Genomic DNA, 20,018 nt, shown 5'->3' on the forward strand with positions numbered 1-20,018 from the left:
CAAAATATATTTGAATTGTGATCTCAATAACGGAGGAGACAGTTATTTCAAAATGGTGAACGAGAGAAAAAAAATTATACGTGTTGAAGGGGACCCCAGAAAAAAAATCGAAATAAAGAAATGGATGAAGGCATGAATAAAAAAATAAAGATATTCCTAATTCTAATTGTATTGGAATGGTATTTATATACTATAGCTTTAATATTATTACAATTTCTAACGCAATATATATCGGCAATACTAAACAGCGATTATGTAATATAATGTTATAATGGTTTTAATTATTAGTTTTTTTTAAATTAATCATTTACTAAAAAGTAATGGATAATGAAAATTCATCATTAATAATAAAGCAATTTTATTTATTTATTTGAATGATTTCGATACTACTAAGAATATCCAGCGCTGATTTAAGCTTTACTTTTGTTAAGTAGAAAGCAAGCCATTTTGTTTATGTTAGAATCTAAAAAGTACCTATAGGCTGAATGTATGAAAGGTCTAAGAATAAACTATATTTGAAAAAGAAAAGGCAATAATTAGTAACTAATAATAAATTTATTTTTACTATTATTCTTAATATAAGAAATTAGTAAATACCCCCACAACCATATCCCCTGTAACCGTAACCGGGTCCAGCGAGACCGGCTTCGTAGGCCAGAGGAGCGCCGTAGCCATAGCCCAGTTCAGCCGCTCCATACGGTCCGTACGGAGCACCGAGACCGTTGTAGCCCAGGCTTATGTCTTCATTCAGTATCGCGACGTTTCCGTTTCCGCAGCCGTAATTGACAGCACCGACTCCGGCTGTCGCAAGCGGACCTTCCAATGCGACAGCTCCTAAGAACGGCAGAGCACCCGACACTGCCAGAGGACCTTCGTATGCGTTTTCAGAGGTTATGGCAACACCAGTGACAGCGATGGGTGACACACTTCTTACAGCAAAACCTCCACCGTTAGATACGGCGAATTGGGATGGTCCGTAACCAGCCGCATATTCAGCCGCGTATGGACCATAAGGCAGACCATTAACAGCTCCACAAGCTAATCCATCACCAAAAGCGGGTCCGAGATACTGACTGAAGATACTCTGCAAAGATACATGTCGTTCATTACTTCAAATATTTAAGACAAATGGAAAAGTATAACTAATGTTAACAATTGGTCATTTCGCCCAATCCTCTCGGCAATGTAATAAATAACCCTTCCTTCTATATTTAATGCGTCATTGACCATAGGATTCAGATGTATGCCTCAATATCCCAATTCAGTAAAAGACGGTACAAAATTCAGGAACGGAATAAAACCCACGATTCATTAATTTAACAACAACGACAACAGCCTGTAAATTCCCACTGCTGGGCTAAAGGCCTCCTCTCCCTTTGAAGAGAAGGTTTGGAACATATCCCACCACGCTGTTCCAATGCGGGTTGGTGAAATTCACATGTAGCAGAATTTCTATGAAATTAGACACATGGTATCCTTATGATATTTTTTTCACCGCTGAGCACGAGATGGTGCCGGGTTTGAATCCGCAATCATCGGTTATAATATGTTATAAATATTTAATTCAATTAGTAAATATATACCTGGATCAAAACAGCTTGAACGAGAAGGACGAAGGAAGTCTTAGCGGCCATTTTGATGTATCTAACTTTGTGCTTAGTTAGTGTATGATTTAACAGAGCGTCGTCAGCGTTTTATAGTAAGTGTCCATCCTTATCTATAACGTGATAAATAATTACCAAAGATTTCGTTTTGAAAGTAGTGTAAGCGTTCTTTGTTATGTTGTTTCTAAGTTTTATTATGTCAGTAAAGATAACGATTGCTAAATAAACAGTATATTTATAATAATTAAGACTCAAAAACTGAGTATTATATTTTAGTCAAGCTTTTGACCATGTCTTATTTTGCCTTTATTTTCTTTTTGGTTCAAGCTTGCTTGATTCAGGTGAGATGGTGTTTTATGACAAAATTTAGAATTTCAATGACATTGGGAATGATAATAATTAATGATTGTGTACACCGGTTTTCATGGGTACACCACTCAGGTCCCGGGTTCGATTCCCGGCCGAGTCGATGTAGAGAGTTAATTAGTTGTCTATGTTGTCTCGGGTCTGGGTGTTTGTGGTAGGTACCTTCGTTACTTCAGATTTTCCATAACACAAGTTTATGCTTTAGCTACTTACACTGGGATCAGAGTAATGTATGTGATGTCTCATATTTATTATTATCATTGATGGTATAATAATTTTTCCAGTTATTTTGCCGTTAGACGTTGAACTGAATTTGCATGGCTGTGACTCAATTTTAGAATGTTGCAATTTATTAACAGACAATATAATCTTAGGTCACGTTTTTGACGGCGTGATGACGTTGTAAGAAATAATTCACATTTCTCAGTATCACCTCAATGTATTTACGCAAAGAAGATTAGATTGAATACATTAAAAAAACATTGGCGAATTTTTACTTCCGTCTGCGTAGATACCACCCACTCATCTGATATTCTACCGCCAAATAGCTCTCTAATCAGTATTGAGTATTCTTCTAATCAATATTCTAGTTAGTAACTACAGGCACAAGGGACATAACATCTTAGTTCCCAAGATTTTTGGCTCATTAGTAATGGTTGAAATTTTTTATAATGTCAATGTCAATGACCATGGTGGTGACCACTTACCATCAAAAGACCAAACATTCGGTTAGCTATATAATTAAAAAATATTTGCTTATCAGCCGATTCTTTGTTTATTCATTTATTTATAAAGAATTATATACTTTATTAAAACTGCTTTCAATCTTGTAAATTGATATTTCATTTCAGAATGCCTTTGGTCAATGCTTGGCTTCGGGACCTGTTGGGCCTGGTTATGGCTACGGACCTGGTATTGCTCCAGCAGTTGGCGCCAGCTTAGCTGGTCCTTATGGTTTGGGAGCTGGTCTAGCTTCACCGTTCGGCTTAGCCCCCACCGCTCTTGAATTGGGTGCTCCAGGACCATACGGCTTCGCCCCAGCTGCTATCGAAATAGCGCCTAGTTATGGTGGCTCTGGCGTTGGCGATGTTGCTGTTGCTGGTGAAATGCCAGTCGCTGGTACAACACTGGTTGCCGGACAGGTGCCGATTCTCGGTGCTGTACAGTTCGCTGGTGAACTTCCAGCTGCTGGTATGGTAACGATTACTGGCAGCTGTGGTTGTGGATGCGGTGGTCCTTATTATTATTAATAAAAACATTATTTCAAGGGTTGATTAGTTGTATATTTTGTTTTAAATTAATAAATGATATTAATTTTTGTATATGTATGCCTTTGTACTTGTTTCCTTAACTATTCCTTAGGTAACTTTGTACTTTGTCGTTAGTATTGTACAAATAAATGATAATTTATACTAGGCTCATTTTGGAGCGAGGTCTAATACGCCTCGTAACGGAGATAGCTCCGTTACGGTGCAACTAAGAAAAACATAGATTTTTCTGTTGTGCGGAGGCCGTAACATTTATTTTTTATATTGGAGGAAAGTGATAAAAATTCAGTTTATATGACGCCTAATATAGGGTATCTTTAACACCTTACCGTACAAAAGAAATGAAATTCGATGGCATCAGATTACATCGGGTTTTAGTTTTTTTTACGTTACGGGGTCTTATAATAAGCCCCGTATCCGTATTATGATAGTTTTCAAGCGAGGCCTTAAACGCCCCGTACTGCAGGCTAAAAGAAATTAAAAAATGATGCCTCTACCATTGATAAACGAATAATAATGAGTATGTTCATTGAAATGATTTCAAAAATTTCATGTAAATAGCGGATTAACTAAAATTAGAGCGGTTTTTTGTTTGATGTCGTAAAATTTACGTTTTGCTAACACTGCGCATGCGCGTGCCATCTTTTGTAAATTAATAAATAAAAATTTTACCAAAAAGAAAAATCAAACAAAACACTTATTCAAAACACATTAATATGCACTATTACATATTGAAAATATTTCTTAGAATTCTCCTAAGTAGAATGAAATGTAAAATATAACGATTATATAATGTACATAGTTATAGTTACAAACATAACAAAAATGAATTAGGGACAAAATAGAAAAACAAAGTCGCCGTCACAGCTTCATTTTTAAACTGGTCAGTTACAATCCATAAACAACATGGTACCATCCTCAAAAGAGCTGTAATCGTCCTTAGTAAAATAACTTTGCAAAATGCTAATAATAGATGTCGTACATCATGAGGCTACTATGAAATCCTACCCATGGCAAAGCATATCTTTATACTTTGGTAGATCATGAGCTCGGCGTTCGCTGGTGAAGCCTCCACGGCTGGTTATTGATTGTCAAAATCTCCAGTTACGATTATAGTAAGTCGATGCAATCCACACTTAGTATAGAAGAAAGAATTACAGCAATAGTTAATGGGTCCCACGTTTTTATTTTAGTCTAATATGCCTAAAAGTTATTCTGCCTAGTTCTAAAATATTTCTGAACTAGAAGTTCAAAATACCTAATTGTTATGATATAAAACTAATGAATATTTATGTGGGCTGCTTAGTTTACCTACCGAGCAAACCCTGGTGTTAGTGCTCTTTCATGAACCGCCATTCCGCCGCTGACATGGTTCAAGTTATGGCGACCACTACCATTAGAGAGAGTAATGACCGGGACCACCTACGTAGGTTGATAGATAAGTAACTATTTATTGATTTTCTAGTTTTCAGTGCACATAAGATAAAACCATTTTACTTAAAAGCTTTTTTACCGTTTTTTTATTTTCTAGTTTTTAGTATTTAATAAAAATGCCTACCGAATATTCCTCATTCTATTTAATTCATTAGTGCATCATCATTACATGGTTTCTTACCTGATAATTTATTACAATCTAATTCCACAATACATAGCCATTCCAGAGACTTGACTCGACTTATTTTATTTATTGTTACCATGGTGTTCCCATGAGTAATAAACATTTTAACGGTCGACCCCCCAGAGGTTAGTAGAGGGGCAAGGTTATAATAAACAACAAGATGCGCCCAATCTTGAGGGGAAAACGCTTATGACATTACATTTTTATCCACCCTAATGCCATACAGTTCTCAGCACGTTTTAACCTATTACCTTAATTTGGGTGGTAAAGCTACCGCTAACTATGTAGGTACCTAATCACCTATTTTATTTTATCTATCCTTCTAACGTCACACAATCTTGGACACAACTGTTCTTGACACGACTACTCATGCCCTCAATACGCCATTTTGTAACGACGTGTATTTTGGATTTTAAATTTTGTCATAATCATAGTATTCAACTTGTGTAGCCCTTTCATTTGATACCCATATTGAGGGGTTTGTGGAGAAATATGTAATCCGCCATTTAGTACCGGCGGCCATCTTAGATATACAATGTTATTGATATTATTATATTGCATTGCCATCGAAATTAAAGGTGTGAACCAAATTTCAGATCAATCTGACAACAGGAAGGTACTTAAATTTCAATTTCTAATTTTGACCCAAACAAACAAGCAAACAAATAAACACCGTACGGGTCGAGCTAAATAAAACCGTTTAAAAAGCAACAAAATAAATAGAAATAAAAATATAAAAAAAAACTTATGTCCATTTCTGAGAAACCGGGAAAAGCCGCTACTAACACAATAAAACAAAGAAAGTATAACATGTAACTTGATAAATTTATTTTCCTTATATACATATTTACTTATATATAATTATTATACTTAACATAAAAACTTAGTATAAGCCACTCCCACATCCAAATCCCCTGTAGCCGTAACCGGGTCCAGCGAGACCGGCTTCGTAGGCCAGAGGAGCGCCGTAGCCATAGCCCAGTTCAGCCGCTCCATACGGTCCGTACGGAGCGCCGAGACCGTTGTAGCCCAGGCTTATGTCTTCATTCAGTATCGCGACGTTTCCGTTTCCACAGCCGTAATTGACAGCACCGACTCCGGCTGTTGCAAGCGGACCTTCCAATGCGACAGCTCCTAAGAACGGCAGAGCACCCGACACTGCCAGAGGACCTTCGTACGCGTTTTCAGAGGTTATGGCAACACCAGTGACAGCGATGGGTGACACACTTCTTACAGCAAAACCTCCACCGTTAGATACGGCAAATTGGGATGGACCGTAACCAGCCGCATATTCAGCAGCCGCGTATGGACCAGCGTTGCATGGTCCACCGAACGGCGCTCCGATACCATAAGGACCATTAGCTCCAATGTACTGAGCAGAGATTACCTGAAAGAAAATCATAAATTTTAAATTCTGAACGTTATGTTGACAAAAATTTACAAATTAAATTATTCTGACCGCATTCTAACTGCGTTGCAAAAACACTGTGGTCTATAGACCACAGTTTAATTAATTATATGGTGTATAGACCACAGTGTTTTAAGGACTAATCGCGTACGCAGTCTATTGCTGAAGTCAACGCTTTATCTATATCTATAATATTATAATATATAATTACTAATATTATAAATGTGAAAGTAATATCTGTGTGTCTTTCTGTCTATCGTTCTTTCACGACGAAACCTCTGAACCGAATTTGACGAAATTCGATTTGACGCAAATTTGAACTCCAAGGAAGGACATATTATGGTACATTTTGGCCTAACACATAAAAACAACCCCCTCGAGTGAAGCCGCGGGGTATAACTAGTGTGCGTATATACCACGTATTAGCTACATTAATGTATCAAAGACAACTCCTGTATCTTCCAGAGAAAACCAAATAAATTTTATAGATATAGATCCGGGATTTGTGTCGAAAAACTTGGAATTTGCAGCTTCGCAGTTCATATCCTATAATCTCTTCGAACAGTTCAACTCACCTGAACAAAAAGTGCTTGAGCGCAGAAAAGGAGCACAATTTTAGCCGCCATTTTGAATTAATAATACTTATTATTGTTTCTGATTGAAACTGATGAATAAACAATAAAGATATCAGTTTATATACCGTTTGAATAAAGCTTATCACAGTTATCAGTGTTATGTGATAATCATTTCAAAAGTCCGTTATGAAAATATTGTGATGTTATAGTTCTGAAATAATTATTATGTCAAAATGATAAAGGTTTTGTAATGATATAACTAGGTATATAATATGATGTTTCGTGGTATAGATATCATTTTTACAATTAAATTAATTTTAAACATGTCCAACTTTTCGTTAATTTTCATTTGCATTCAAATCTGTTTGCTACAGGTATGTTGTGTAACTTAGCTTACCATGATAAAATCTTTAAGAATAATAATACTGCCTAATGTTTTTAACGGGTGTTCAGTGAAACTAGTATCTATCTCTTCCTTTAATCATTGATTCGATATTCGAAAGAAGATAATACTGTCTAGTATTGCTTAACACAGTTCCCTAACGAGCATTTCTAAGTAAAGCCCTCATGATATGATTTCAAATAGGTGACAAATAATTTAAATTTCGAATTCATTGACTTTTTGTATATATTTTCAGAACGCTTTTAGTCAGTGTATTGGAGCTGGACCATTAGCTCCTGGGTATGGACCAGCTATTGCACCAGCAGGTTTGGCTTCTCCTTATGGCTTCGGTGGTCTACCAGCTTCACCATTCGGTGTAGCTCCAACTGCTATCGAATTGGCACCTGGATATGGTGGTACAGGTGTTGGTGACATCGCAGTCGCTGGTGAGATGCCGGTGGTTGGTACCACTCTTGTCGCTGGACAGGTACCGATCTTAGGCTCTGTTCGATTTGCTGGTGACCTCCCAGCTGCTGGTACTGTCTCCATCTCTGGTAGCTGCGGCTGTGGTTGTGGTGGTCCTTATTATTATTAAGCTTTCATTATTAGATGTAAAATAAATTATTTTTGAACATTAATATGTGTTATTAATCTAAGTTTAAAAGATTGACGTAGGAAATAGGAAATTGATGATTTAACATATTATTGTCATTAGCTACAACAGAAACGCTGATTGAGCAAAAAAACGTCGGGGTCACTGTAAAACATTGAATGTGATATTCAATCAGAAACATTTACATTATACATATTGAATAGTAATGATTAATGTGGAATAAGTTCCAAAACTATTCCTAAAATGGGAGGACTTCGATCAGACTTGGGACATTCGAAGGCACTTTTATTTTCTTACTCTTATGTATAATGACCTCATTTATTACATTCATTTAACTTTAATTCAGACAAATACACACCAAAAAATCTTACATAATTATAATGTATTTCATTTTTGTCCCGATGATTATGCGACTATAGCTACACTTAGAAGATCGATTATGGTCTTATTTTGAAGAGCTCCTTTAGATAAGGATTAAATTTAAAAATGATTCTTCACGTTACGTTTCATTGATTCGATATTGGACAGAAGAGGACAGCATTGTTTAACATTATTCCCTAACGAGCATTCATAAGTAAAGCCGTAATTCTATGATTTTAAATTTTGATGATGATTATGTATGTAATGTCGAAATATCGAGCTCCACCAATTAAAAATAAAAAACATGGTAACTATCCCGTAACGTAACGTAAATGTAATATGTATAATGTAAAGTTATGGTAATAAAATTAAAACTTTAAATGAACATGTCATTTAAAGTTTTATAAAGACTCTTGATTGAAATTTACTAAATTGTTTCAATTTATCTATATTAATATTATAAATGTGAAAGTAACTGTTTCGGTCTGTTTGTCGCTCTTTCACGACCAAACCGCTGAACTGAATTTCATGAAATTTGGTATGAAGCAAACTTAAACTCCAAGAAATGACATTGGCTATTTTTTTCTCTAACACGTCACAACCAGCACCCTAAAACTCGAGCTAAGCCGAGAGCGACTACTAGTAAATAAGAAGTTTTAAAAATCGGAATATTTAGTTACTGCTAAAGAGCCTTGTTACGAAGTTTACGATGAAATTTAACCAAAATGAAACCTGTCATACATTTCGATATTCCTAAAAATATGTTAAACAAAACAATTTATTAATTAATGAATTGTTATATAATTTATTAATTGATATATAATTTGTGTATTCTATATTTATATTTATTTCATAGTTTTAATTATAGACTCATATTATTTTATTTATTAGTACAGCACCACCCACCTTATAATCTATGACCTATACTACACCGTTGGTTGCCTGGAGGAGATCGCTATGTAGCGATAAGGTCGCCAATATTGTACGTCTGTTCAATCAAGGGCAAATCTATGTTATATTTATTTTTTACTTCTCAGTGTGGTGTACAATAAAAGAATACAATAAAAAAAAATCGCGCTCGACTTACTAGTGTCAAATTAATAATGAGATAGATTAATACTTATAATATTATATGTAGATTAGATAATATACAAAATGAGCTGAAGGTTAACTTAACTCTTAATTAATTAACTCTTGTGTGGACGCTACGTGCGTTGACACGTTGGCCCCGACACATGTCCGAGAAACAATGATAAGAGCCGGTGCCGCTGCGGAAAAAGCTGAAGCCAAAAAAATCTAAATATTCGTATCTTATATCAAATTACTTTTTTGTTCCATTTGCTCTCGAAACGCTTGCCCCTTTGAGTAGTGGTGCAAAAAGCTTCATCAAAAGTATAACACCTCGCCTCATTGCCTCCACTGGTGACAGGAGCGCTGGTTCGTTTTGTGCTCAGAGGATCGGAATTGCGATTCAACGGGGAAATGCTGCTAACATTCTTGCCACCGTTCCTCGCGGTCAAGATTTATACAGTAACTAGTTTTAGTTCATATTTGTATATATATAAGCATTTAATGTTATCAATTCTAATGTTAATAAAAAAATCAACTCCTATATATGCTAGCATCATATCATGCTCCTGCCCTTATGCCAATTTTATTTGGGGTCTGCGCAGCATGTCTTCTCCTTCCATACTTCTCTGTCAGACGTCAATTATGACTCATTCATACGTCAGAATTAATTATGCTAGCAGGGCAACACATTAATGCGTTCATGTCACGTAGTATTAAAAAAACACGATTGTAGCAGAAAAGGTGAAATAATTAATTGCATTTGAAATAAGTTCGATAGTATTAATTGCTTTGTCAACCTTCGAATAATTTCGACATAAATATGAATCTAATAGAGAGCTATCTTGGCTCATGGGTATGAGATATGATACTAGTATGGAACTATGTGCATCTTAACCGATGATTTAAATCGAATCAAATCAAAATAAACATTATTGAAGTAGGCTTTTACAAGCACTTTTCAATAGTCATATTACAATTAAATGAAGCTGCCACCTGTTCGGAAAGTAGATTCTACCGAGAAGAACTAGCAATCAACTCAGTAGTTACTGATTTTCAACATCTTTACATTTGATGCAGGTTCAAGTCCAGGTAAGCACCACTGAATTTTCGTGTGTAAAGAAAAACATCGTGATGTTTTTGTGATTAGGGAAACACCATTAAAAATCAATTGTTGTTGTTGTAGCGTCACTTATTTTTTTTTATTAAATAACCAGTTGATTATTACTATTAGTGCTTGTAAAAGCCTGCTTGAATAAAGTTTATTTTGATTTTGATTTTGAAAATGTTTACGGTTTAGTTGTAAATATTATATTATAATAACAATAAAAAAATAAAAATAACTGGTAAATAATAATTTTATTTAAACAAACACTTATTTATTAACTTAAATTAATTTCAATAAAAGTATTGACTACCACAGCCACAACCACAGCTACCAGCGATAGAGACGGTGCCAGCGGCTGGCAATTCACCAGCGAAACGCACAGCGCCGAGAATTGGTACCTGTCCAGCGACAACTGTGGTACCAGCGACTGGCATTTCACCAGCGACGGCCACGTCACCGATACCACTACCACCATATCCTGCAGCTATTTCAATCGCAGCGGGTCCTAAGCCATATGGTCCAGGAGCACCCAGTTCAAGAGCGGTGGGAGCTAAGCCGAATGGTGAACCCGCTCCCAAGCCGTAAGGACCAGCTAAGCCAGCTGGACCAATACCAGGTCCATAACCGTAGCCAGGGCCCAATGGTCCAGCGCCCACGCACTGACTGAAGGCATTCTGAAAAATAAATTACATTATCAAAACCCGATTTTGATGATGATAAAAAAGCATGGAATTAATACTTGTTGACTCCCAGGCAAGATATATTAGATACATACATTAAATGTTAAAAAGAGTTACTACTGAGTTCCTTGCCGGTTCGTCTTGGTAGAATCTAATAATAATAATAATAAACAGCTTTATTGCGCACAGAATATAAACAAAATACAAGAAAAACGCTTAAAATCAAAATAACTACAAAAGTATGCAAAGGGCACTATCACTAAGTAGTGATCTCTTCCAGGCAATCCTATTGAAAGAGACTTACTAGAGAAAACATAGTGGGCTAGTGCATTAACAAATTAAAAGTAAATATACATACATACAAAATACGATATGCAATACAACAGATAGGTGCGAGTATACTTAGCTGCTAGTAGTGAAAGGGTTAGAGGAGGTTTAATTCATTGACAGGTAATGCAATCTACTTTCTGAACGAATACGAAATACAAAAAATGTTTTCGAAATTAAACACAAATAGAAAATAACGTTATGCTTACCTGGATCAAACAGATTTGAATGCAAAGCAATACGAAAGAAAAAGACGACATTTTGAATTTGATTAAAATTAAACTTTTAATAATTGTCCGTTAATATATCTCGAATATATATAACATAAAATGTATATTAGTTATGTAATTATTATCAAATTTACATAATCATGGCTGCTATCAATTAATAATATTACACCCAGAATTACATAATCGATTTAAGCTTAGTTTTGCTCCATAAACAAAAAGATAACGTTTGAAATTTCATTCCATATTAACTATAAATACTATTGTTTTGTTATAAAAAGTCATTAATTGCTTTTGATACTAACAGTTAAAAAATATGGCAACAAAATCGTTTCTTCTCTTTTGTACTCAAGTGATATTAATCAAGGTAAATTATCTGTGGTATAAGTTTTTTTAAATATAGAATAGATTTATAATCTTCGGGAAATTTTTGTAACGTCATACGTCAAAGAATTTTTAAATAACGAACTTAATATGTCACTTGTTATAATTCGTTTAGGAATTAGTTATTAAATTAATTACCTATTGAAGTCACTTTTATAATCAAATAAAAAACTTTCGTATTCACATAAGCTCTTTTACTTTTGACTTAAAATAATGCTGTAATCGCTGTAAGTCTTGTACTTGATCTAGATATAGAAACACGGTTGATATTTTCAGTTAATTAAGTTGCATTTTAATCAATAAAAAATCGGTCACACGCTTCAACTTTTTAATTTTTATTACAGTGTATATCCAGTCAATGTATTGGTGCATACAATACTATTGCTGCTGAAGGCTTGGCATATGGTAGTCCTTATTCTCTAACACGGGAATTTACCGCTGGCTCATTGGGGGCACCCTGTGCCGCAGCGACATGGGCTACATCACCTATCGCTACCACACCATATGCTACCGCTGAATGGGCGGGATGTTTTGGACCAGCCACCCTAGCTGCATCTAGCGGTGGTGGACTTGCTGTTACCAGTGCTTCACCGATCGCACCGAATGGTGTCGCAATGACCTCTGACAATGCTTATGAAGGAGCTCTAACTGTATCTGGTGCAGTACCATTCTTAGGAGCTGTAGCTTTGGAAGGTGCTCTGCCTACAGCTGGAGCTGGAGCTATTAATTACGGCTGTGGAAATGGTAATGTGGCTATGATTACCGAAGATGTAACTCCTGCTGGCTATAACGTATTTCCAGGTCCATATGGATATGGTTCATTCGCAAACGAATTAGGATATAATTATGGCCCATTGGCTTTTGAAGCGGGGATTAATGGAGCCTATGGTTACAGAGGATGTCAAGCAGTATACTAAGTTTGTTATTCATTATAATGTTATGTTAAATTAATTAAATAAGGAATAAAACAATAATAAGCTGTACCTTAAGATTTTCATTCACAATATTTATGATTATAAAACATCTACTGAATACACAGAAGAATAACCATCATAATAACTATTAAAAATACTACACAAATATATAAATTACGTTTCTGTAAATTCGTTGAACTAAAGGTTTTTTATCCATAAGAACTTTTTAGTAAATTAAAGAAAACGTTTGACTTTATTAGACCGAAAGGAAAACGTTTTTGGACGTTTATTCAGCTCTTGTAGTGAAATAGTGTGCTTATGTCTCTATTAATAACCATAAAGAGAATAGGATCAAGATGAGTGCCTTGTGGTACGCTATATGAAGTTAAATAGGTCACATTAGAGAAACTAAAGAATGCTTTCAAATGTGTTGTTCTGTACACCATTTAAAATGGTGTGGTTGAATTAATCAAATGCTTTACAAATATCTTTTATTAATTGTCTGAAAACATTTTTCAATGTAATTAGTCAACTGAAAAAGAAAACAGCAGATTGGTTGCTATTGATCTCATCATTTATTTGACACTTTAGATGCCAACATATCGGAAATTATATTAGAAATATTTGCTCGGTGTTCTTATCAAATCACTATTATTCAAGTAAACTTCAAAATGAAACGTTTTGAATCCTCAATATTTAAATACTACCGTTTCGAAAGCAGAGTCCAGCGAGAAACGGAAAAAAACTTTTCAAATAAACAGATTTACAATGCTCTTCTTTACAATAATTAATGTCCTGTAAAGGAATTAGAGCCTAAATACATGCGTTTTTTTTTTGGTATTGTTTTGAATAATAGCATTTGAGACCATATTAATATATAATATCGTCTCAAGAAACTTTTTAAAGATGGTAAACAAAATCGCCTGAACACTAACTTACATATTATGTAAGTAAGTGTTACGCACACATATAACGAACATGAACGAACATGAACGATAGTTTTGTGAAACTTATAACATGATAAACATTTTTTTTGCTTAGAAAGTAAATTTGAACGAAGGCTACCCAGAATATGTAATAAATAAGTACTTAGTGCGAGTCGAGATGGCCTAGTGGTTCGAATGCGTGCATCTTAACCGATGATTGCGGGTTCAAACCCAGGCAAGCACCGCTGATTCATGTGCTTAATTTGTCTTTATAATTCATCTCGTGCTCGGCGGTGAAGGAAAACATCGTGAGGAAACCTGCATGTGACGAATTTCATAGAAATTCTGCCACGTGTGTATTCCACCAACTCGCATTGGACCAGCGTGGTGGAATATGTTACAAACCTTCTCCTCTAAGGGAGAGGAGGCCTTTGGCCCAGCAGTGGGAATTTATAGGCTGCTGTTGTTGTTGTTGTTGTAGTGCGTAATAAATAAATTAATTAAAAAACAATGTGATACTAGGTTTACAAAGTCAATTTTTAAGTGAAAACCAATAAACTAACTAACCACTGACTGATTTCTATAATGGCGTCACAGTCAACAGTGATTAGAAAACTGCGCGAGATATAATATACGAGAATTTGATGAAACACTCTCTGTTAATTAAATTAAATAACACATCAAAATTAATCTTGTCGGAATGTCATCCCATCGAAATGCATAAGTGAAGCAACATATAGAAAAATGAATGAAAGAATGGTTCTCTATAATATCTCCAGACCAGAACTTCCCGAAGAACTAGTTTCTGGTTTTTCTTTGCCGATATTTGCCATCACCCATAGACAATGACGCTGTAAGAAATATTAACTATTCCTTACATCGTCAATGCGCCACTAACCTTGGGAACGAAGATGTTATGTCCCTTGTGCCTGCAATTACACTAGCTCACTCACCCTTCAAACCGGAACACAACAATACTGGGTACTGTTATTTGGCGGTAGAATAACAGGTGAGTGGGTTGTACGTACCCAGACGGGCTTGCACAAAGCCCTACCACCAAGTAGCCTTATAAATATTCAGTTGTTCTGCGATTAAATTCCAGAACGGTCCAATCAAAAGTTACTTAGTTTCTTCGTCAAACAGTCTGTATAACAACAACATCGGATTTACAGTTCTATGGGATTGTACTGGCCATATTTGTCGCAGAACTGATAACCGTTGGGTAAAACGTGTTCTAGAGTTGAGACCGCGTCTCGGCAAACGTAGTGTAGGACGTCCTCGGGCACGGCGGAGTGACGATTTACGCAAGGCGGCTGGCAGGAGCCAAAGATCGATCACAGCTGCTATTGGAGAGGCCTATGTCCAGCAGGGGACGAAAAAAGGCTGTTGATGATGATGGTGATGATGAGAGTGTGACTGAATTGGGTGTCATGATCTAATTATTATTACAATACTTTAAAATTCTTAGTTACATGATACCTACTTAGTATTAACGCCACCTTAGTTAAAATTCTTCGATTCCGGCAATATATAAACAAAGTCTCCTGCGCTACGGGATGGGAAACACCTATTCAGTCCATTTTGAGTCAGAGTTATCAGAGTCAGTTTTGTGTCAGCTTTGCGTAATAAATTATATGTATCTTTTAGCAAAATGATCAAAAGAAACCACAACAATATACAAAACAATACCATATACAAAACTTAAAACCCAATTCGTGGAAACCTAAACTCTTTTTATGCTGTGATCCCCACCACAATTAATGAGGAAATACCAAACACGCTCTGAGGGAATATTAGGGAGGCCTATTTAATGTAAAAATTTAGCTAATAGACTTCTGTATGGCTTCATGGAAGCTTTAGTCAAAATTGTTTTTGAATTTATATCTTATGTACTAGAGCCACCAACCCGCATTAGAACAGCTTGGAAAATACTCCAAACCTTCTCCTCGAAGGGTAAGGAGGTCTTAGCCCAGCAGTGGGAAATTTACAGGCTGTTGTTGTTGTACTAGTGTGAAGGAAAAAATAAAATTATTTTTTGGTTTTATATATCTTCCTTATATTTAATTTATTTACTATAACAGAACGTAACAGATTAACGTAAGTTTCTATTTAGTAAATATAGCCTGGGCTACCACATCCGCAGCCGCAACTACCAGAGATGGTAACGGTACCAGCTGCTGGCAGATCACCAGCAAAGCGGACAGAACCGAGGATTGGTACCTGTCCAGCGACAAGTGTGGTACCAGCGACGGGCATTTCACCAGCAACAGCGACATCACCAACGCCAGTACCTCCGTATCCCGGCGCTACTTCGATGGCAGGTGCGCCATAATATCCTGGTCCATAGCCATACGCGCCAGGAGCTATACCTGGTCCATATCCTGCCAAACCAGCTGGGCCAATGCACTGGCTGTATGCGTTCTACAAAAGAAAAAAAATTAAAAAAAAAATAATTTAAAATCTTAGGCCGTTAAAAGAAATTAAAAAAAAAAGTATTTACATGGATCAAGAAAGCTTGGACGCAGATTAAAAGGATTGTGAAGGAAGACATGATTGTATTTCCAGTATATTGTAAATAGAATGATTCGAACATATATCAATTAGTTTTTATAGTGTCAATTGCCTTAATTATGTGGTCATTAATTTCACAGTAAGTGTATCGCACGTGATCTTTGTAGAAATCACTATAGAGGCAATTATAATGATAATTACATTATGTAAGAATTTATTTATATTACAAACATGTTACTTTAGTTCGTATGTTTGATTTTTTTTACGGAACACAACTGAGCTATATTAAACTGACAACAACAACAACAGCCTGTAAATTCCCACTGCTGCGCTAAAAGCCTCTTCCTTAGAGGAGAAGGTTTGGAATATATTCCACCACGCTGTTCCAATGCGGTTTGGTGGAATACACATGTGGCAGAATTTCTATGAAATTTGTCACACGCAGGTTTCCTCACGATGTTTTCCTTCACCGCCGAGATGAAATATGAAGACAAATTAAGCACATGAATCAGCGGTGCTTGCCTGGGTTTGAACCCGCAATCATCGGTTAAGATGCACGCGTTCTTACCACTGGGTCATCTCGACTCCATACTAAACTAGCGACTCCATATTAAACTAGCGACCGGGCAATTCTGATCCTAAATATACTACAGATTTTGTTTGTCATCACATTAGATATGTTCGTAATTATCAGTCTTTATTTACTATATCCATGTGTTATATACAAAAACCTTCCTCTCGAATCACTCTATCTATTAAAAAAACCCGCATTAAAATCTGTTGTGTAATTTTAAAGATCTAAGCATATATAGGGACAGACGGCTACCATTCCACGCGGTCATGTTTTGTAGAACTATTTAATGATGATTTTTCTCAAAATAGCGACCCGCCCCGGCTTCGCATTGTACTTGTGTCGTTATACATATTATGACCAAAATTCATAAAATCATCATAAATTTCATGCAAATCCGTTCAGTACTTTTTTCGTGAAAGAGTAACAAACATACATACTTCATTTCTTCAAACGCTTCAAAAACCTTCTCATTTATAATAAATATTAGTAGGATACACTACAGGAGGTAGGATACATACAGAAGGATACATTTATTATAACAATATACCATAAAGGCATGATTATAATTGTGAGCCAAAGTCAGATAAATTAATTAGTACATTATTAATGGAACGCTTCAAATGTTATATCATACTGACACAATAAATTTCTATCGAAGATTGCAACCTCTGTTTGTGACACGTATGTTTTCACAATTTCCATTACTTACTTAATATTAATTGATAAAATATATCGTATAAAAACAATAAAATGCTATATGTAAAAACATTCAAAAGATCATATTAAACGTAACCGTCGAAATAATAAATATGTCAGCGAATTTTTCTGTTGTGTTGTGCCTTATTGTATTATTAGTGCAGGTAAATATTTTAACATTTATTATAATCATATAATCGTTATTAATAAATTATGCAAATCCAGCGAAAAATTATCTTGCGCTCCGGCTTCGAACGGTCAAAAATCTTTATCCATAAATAAAATTTTAACAAAAAGAAAAACCGACTTCAAACAAAACGCTATTTTAAAACAAATAAAAATGCACTAAAAGGTAATAAAAATAATTGCATATTTAACATATTTTTGAGAGTCCTCCTAGGTAAAATGAAATGAAAAATATTAGACTACTTAAAAGTCGATTTACGATTATATAATGCAGTTATAGTTATTGTTATATTTGGAGCCGGTGTCAAAAAAAAATACAGACGAATTGATAACCTCCTCCTTTTTGAAGTCGGTTGAAAATAGAAGTAATTACACTTTCTTATTTAACACCTCAGCCCAGTGCCGTAAATAGCCTTTTGTGCGACCTGTGCGAGCTTTTGTTTTAGAACCAATAATAATCTATAACTGCGCCCTATTTAGGCAGACCCCTGTTTATAAGGATACTAGCATATAAGTACGTTTGTATTGGAATCGAGTACTAGGGGCTCAGCGGAATCTTAACAAGAGCAAAACGAAAAAAACAATAGTCCTGCCCAGTCTGTCTATTCTTGCGCCTCCGATAGTCTACACTCTGTGCCTGGGCACCGGTGGCACCGCCCTATTTACGCCACTGCTCAGACCTGAGAAGAACCAGCGAAAGAAACTCAGCGGGATATTTTTGTTTTAATATCATGTTACATATACAATAACAAACAATGCAATGCTGATACTAAATACACTACAGAATTTGTTTATTTACGACATCACATTAGAAACGTCTAAATTGTCAGCGTTTCTTTATTATATTGTACATGTCTTATATACGAAAACCTTCCCATCGAATCATTCTGTGTATTCAAAAAAACTGCATCAAAATCCGTTGCGTAATTTTAAAGAGCTAGGCATTCATAAGGACAGAGCGATGAGCGAGTTTTTTTTATACTATGTAATGAAGATAAGCACATCATTATCCTCCTGCCCTCAAAGTAACAGCCTGTAAATTTCCCACTGCTGGGCTAAGGCCTCCTCTCCCATCAAGGAGACGGCTTGGAACATATTCCACCAAGCTGTTCCAATGCGGGTTGGTGTATTGCACATGTGGCATAATTTCGATGAAATTAGACACATGTAGGTTTCCTCACGATATTTTCCTTCACCGCCGAGGACGAGATGAATTATAAACACAACTAAGCACATATATATAGTGGTGCTTGCCTGGGTTTGAACTCAAAGTCATCGGTTAAGATGCACGAGTTCTTACCACTGGGTCATCTCGGCTCGCCCTCCTGCCCTTACCCTGATTTTATTTGCGGTCTGTGCGATTTTTTTCCATACTTACATACTTCTCTCTCTGACGTCATTTTACAAGTAACATTCTTCCCAGCCATATCGTCTTTCACACGATCCATCCATCTTTTCTTTGATCGTCCCCTTCCTCCATATCCAACCAAGTACATTCTGAAGATCTTTAATGAATAAGTACATAACTTAGATACTCCATGGTCTTAGTAACCATGACCTATCCCAAAATAGCAATAATTAGTATTATTGTGTCCCGTTGAAAAGTTGCATGAATCAGTGGTCAGTCAAACTACAGTTTCAAGAGACGTAACTTCAAAATGACCAGGATTGATGGCACATTGGTTATGTAAGAAATCACTAATATTTCTAGCCAGAAATAACCATTAAATGGCCTATTTCGAATCTTAAACTGGATTCAAGCCGCAACTTTGGGCGTAAGAGGAGCGGTGTTAGGTATTTTTTTCCAGATTTGAAAGTAAACCCATGTGTTATTCCATTATATTACCTATCTATTATTATCTATAGCTTAGTCATAACGTGAGGTATATATCTATTTTACCTGTTAGCAAGGAAAGGAGGAAGTCATAGAAAAGAAACGCCTTTGTGCAGAGGAAAGCTATCCCAATCCGTCTACCAGCTTATATAACAATGACAATAATGACTAATCTTGAAGAAGACCAGAAACTACGAAAGATTTATAGTATTATACGTCACAAATGTGTGTGTGTGTGCGTGCGTTAACACAGGTGCAATCTCTATACCTGCACTCTCGTAATCCGATGTGACGGCGAATCTAACACGATCGTAACAGTTGGCGGGATCAATGGCTTTACGTGCTTTCCGAGGCACGGGACTTCAACTCCAGCTGTTTGACTAACTAGG

At 35.9% G+C, this 20,018-nt stretch overlaps 7 protein-coding genes across 7 annotated transcripts; 3 read left to right on the forward strand and 4 right to left on the reverse strand.

Moving 5' to 3' along the window:
- Positions 1-586: 586 nt before the first annotated feature.
- LOC124540971 (chorion class B protein PC10-like) lies at positions 587-1,634 on the reverse strand. Its single transcript, XM_047118743.1, has 2 exons — positions 1,584-1,634; positions 587-1,084 (listed from the first exon to the last, which is right to left on the reverse strand). The coding sequence occupies exons 1-2, from the start codon at positions 1,632-1,634 to the stop codon at positions 587-589; spliced, it is 549 nt and encodes a 182-aa protein (XP_046974699.1).
- A 260-nt stretch (positions 1,635-1,894) lies between these two features.
- On the forward strand, positions 1,895-3,220 carry LOC124541112 (chorion class CA protein ERA.1-like). The gene is made up of 2 exons (XM_047118944.1): positions 1,895-1,945; positions 2,822-3,220. The coding sequence occupies exons 1-2, from the start codon at positions 1,895-1,897 to the stop codon at positions 3,218-3,220; spliced, it is 450 nt and encodes a 149-aa protein (XP_046974900.1).
- A 2,519-nt stretch (positions 3,221-5,739) lies between these two features.
- On the reverse strand, positions 5,740-6,890 carry LOC124540972 (chorion class B protein PC10-like). Its single transcript, XM_047118744.1, has 2 exons — positions 6,840-6,890; positions 5,740-6,243 (listed from the first exon to the last, which is right to left on the reverse strand). The coding sequence occupies exons 1-2, from the start codon at positions 6,888-6,890 to the stop codon at positions 5,740-5,742; spliced, it is 555 nt and encodes a 184-aa protein (XP_046974700.1).
- A 272-nt stretch (positions 6,891-7,162) lies between these two features.
- LOC124541202 (chorion class CA protein ERA.1-like) lies at positions 7,163-7,816 on the forward strand. Its single transcript, XM_047119072.1, has 2 exons — positions 7,163-7,213; positions 7,478-7,816. The coding sequence occupies exons 1-2, from the start codon at positions 7,163-7,165 to the stop codon at positions 7,814-7,816; spliced, it is 390 nt and encodes a 129-aa protein (XP_046975028.1).
- A 2,844-nt stretch (positions 7,817-10,660) lies between these two features.
- On the reverse strand, positions 10,661-11,637 carry LOC124541184 (chorion class CA protein ERA.5-like). Its single transcript, XM_047119047.1, has 2 exons — positions 11,587-11,637; positions 10,661-11,044 (listed from the first exon to the last, which is right to left on the reverse strand). Exons 1-2 carry the CDS (start codon positions 11,635-11,637, stop codon positions 10,661-10,663), a joined length of 435 nt encoding a protein of 144 aa, XP_046975003.1.
- A 283-nt stretch (positions 11,638-11,920) lies between these two features.
- LOC124540974 (chorion class B protein PC10-like) lies at positions 11,921-12,905 on the forward strand. Its single transcript, XM_047118745.1, has 2 exons — positions 11,921-11,971; positions 12,333-12,905. Exons 1-2 carry the CDS (start codon positions 11,921-11,923, stop codon positions 12,903-12,905), a joined length of 624 nt encoding a protein of 207 aa, XP_046974701.1.
- Positions 12,906-15,937: 3,032 nt separating this feature from the next.
- On the reverse strand, positions 15,938-16,382 carry LOC124540975 (chorion class CA protein ERA.1-like). Its single transcript, XM_047118746.1, has 2 exons — positions 16,329-16,382; positions 15,938-16,249 (listed from the first exon to the last, which is right to left on the reverse strand). Exons 1-2 carry the CDS (start codon positions 16,377-16,379, stop codon positions 15,938-15,940), a joined length of 363 nt encoding a protein of 120 aa, XP_046974702.1. The 5' UTR covers positions 16,380-16,382.
- Positions 16,383-20,018: the final 3,636 nt, after the last annotated feature.

This window comes from Vanessa cardui, chromosome 27, assembly GCF_905220365.1.
Source record: "Vanessa cardui chromosome 27, ilVanCard2.1, whole genome shotgun sequence".
Lineage (NCBI taxonomy): Eukaryota > Metazoa > Arthropoda > Insecta > Lepidoptera > Nymphalidae > Vanessa > Vanessa cardui.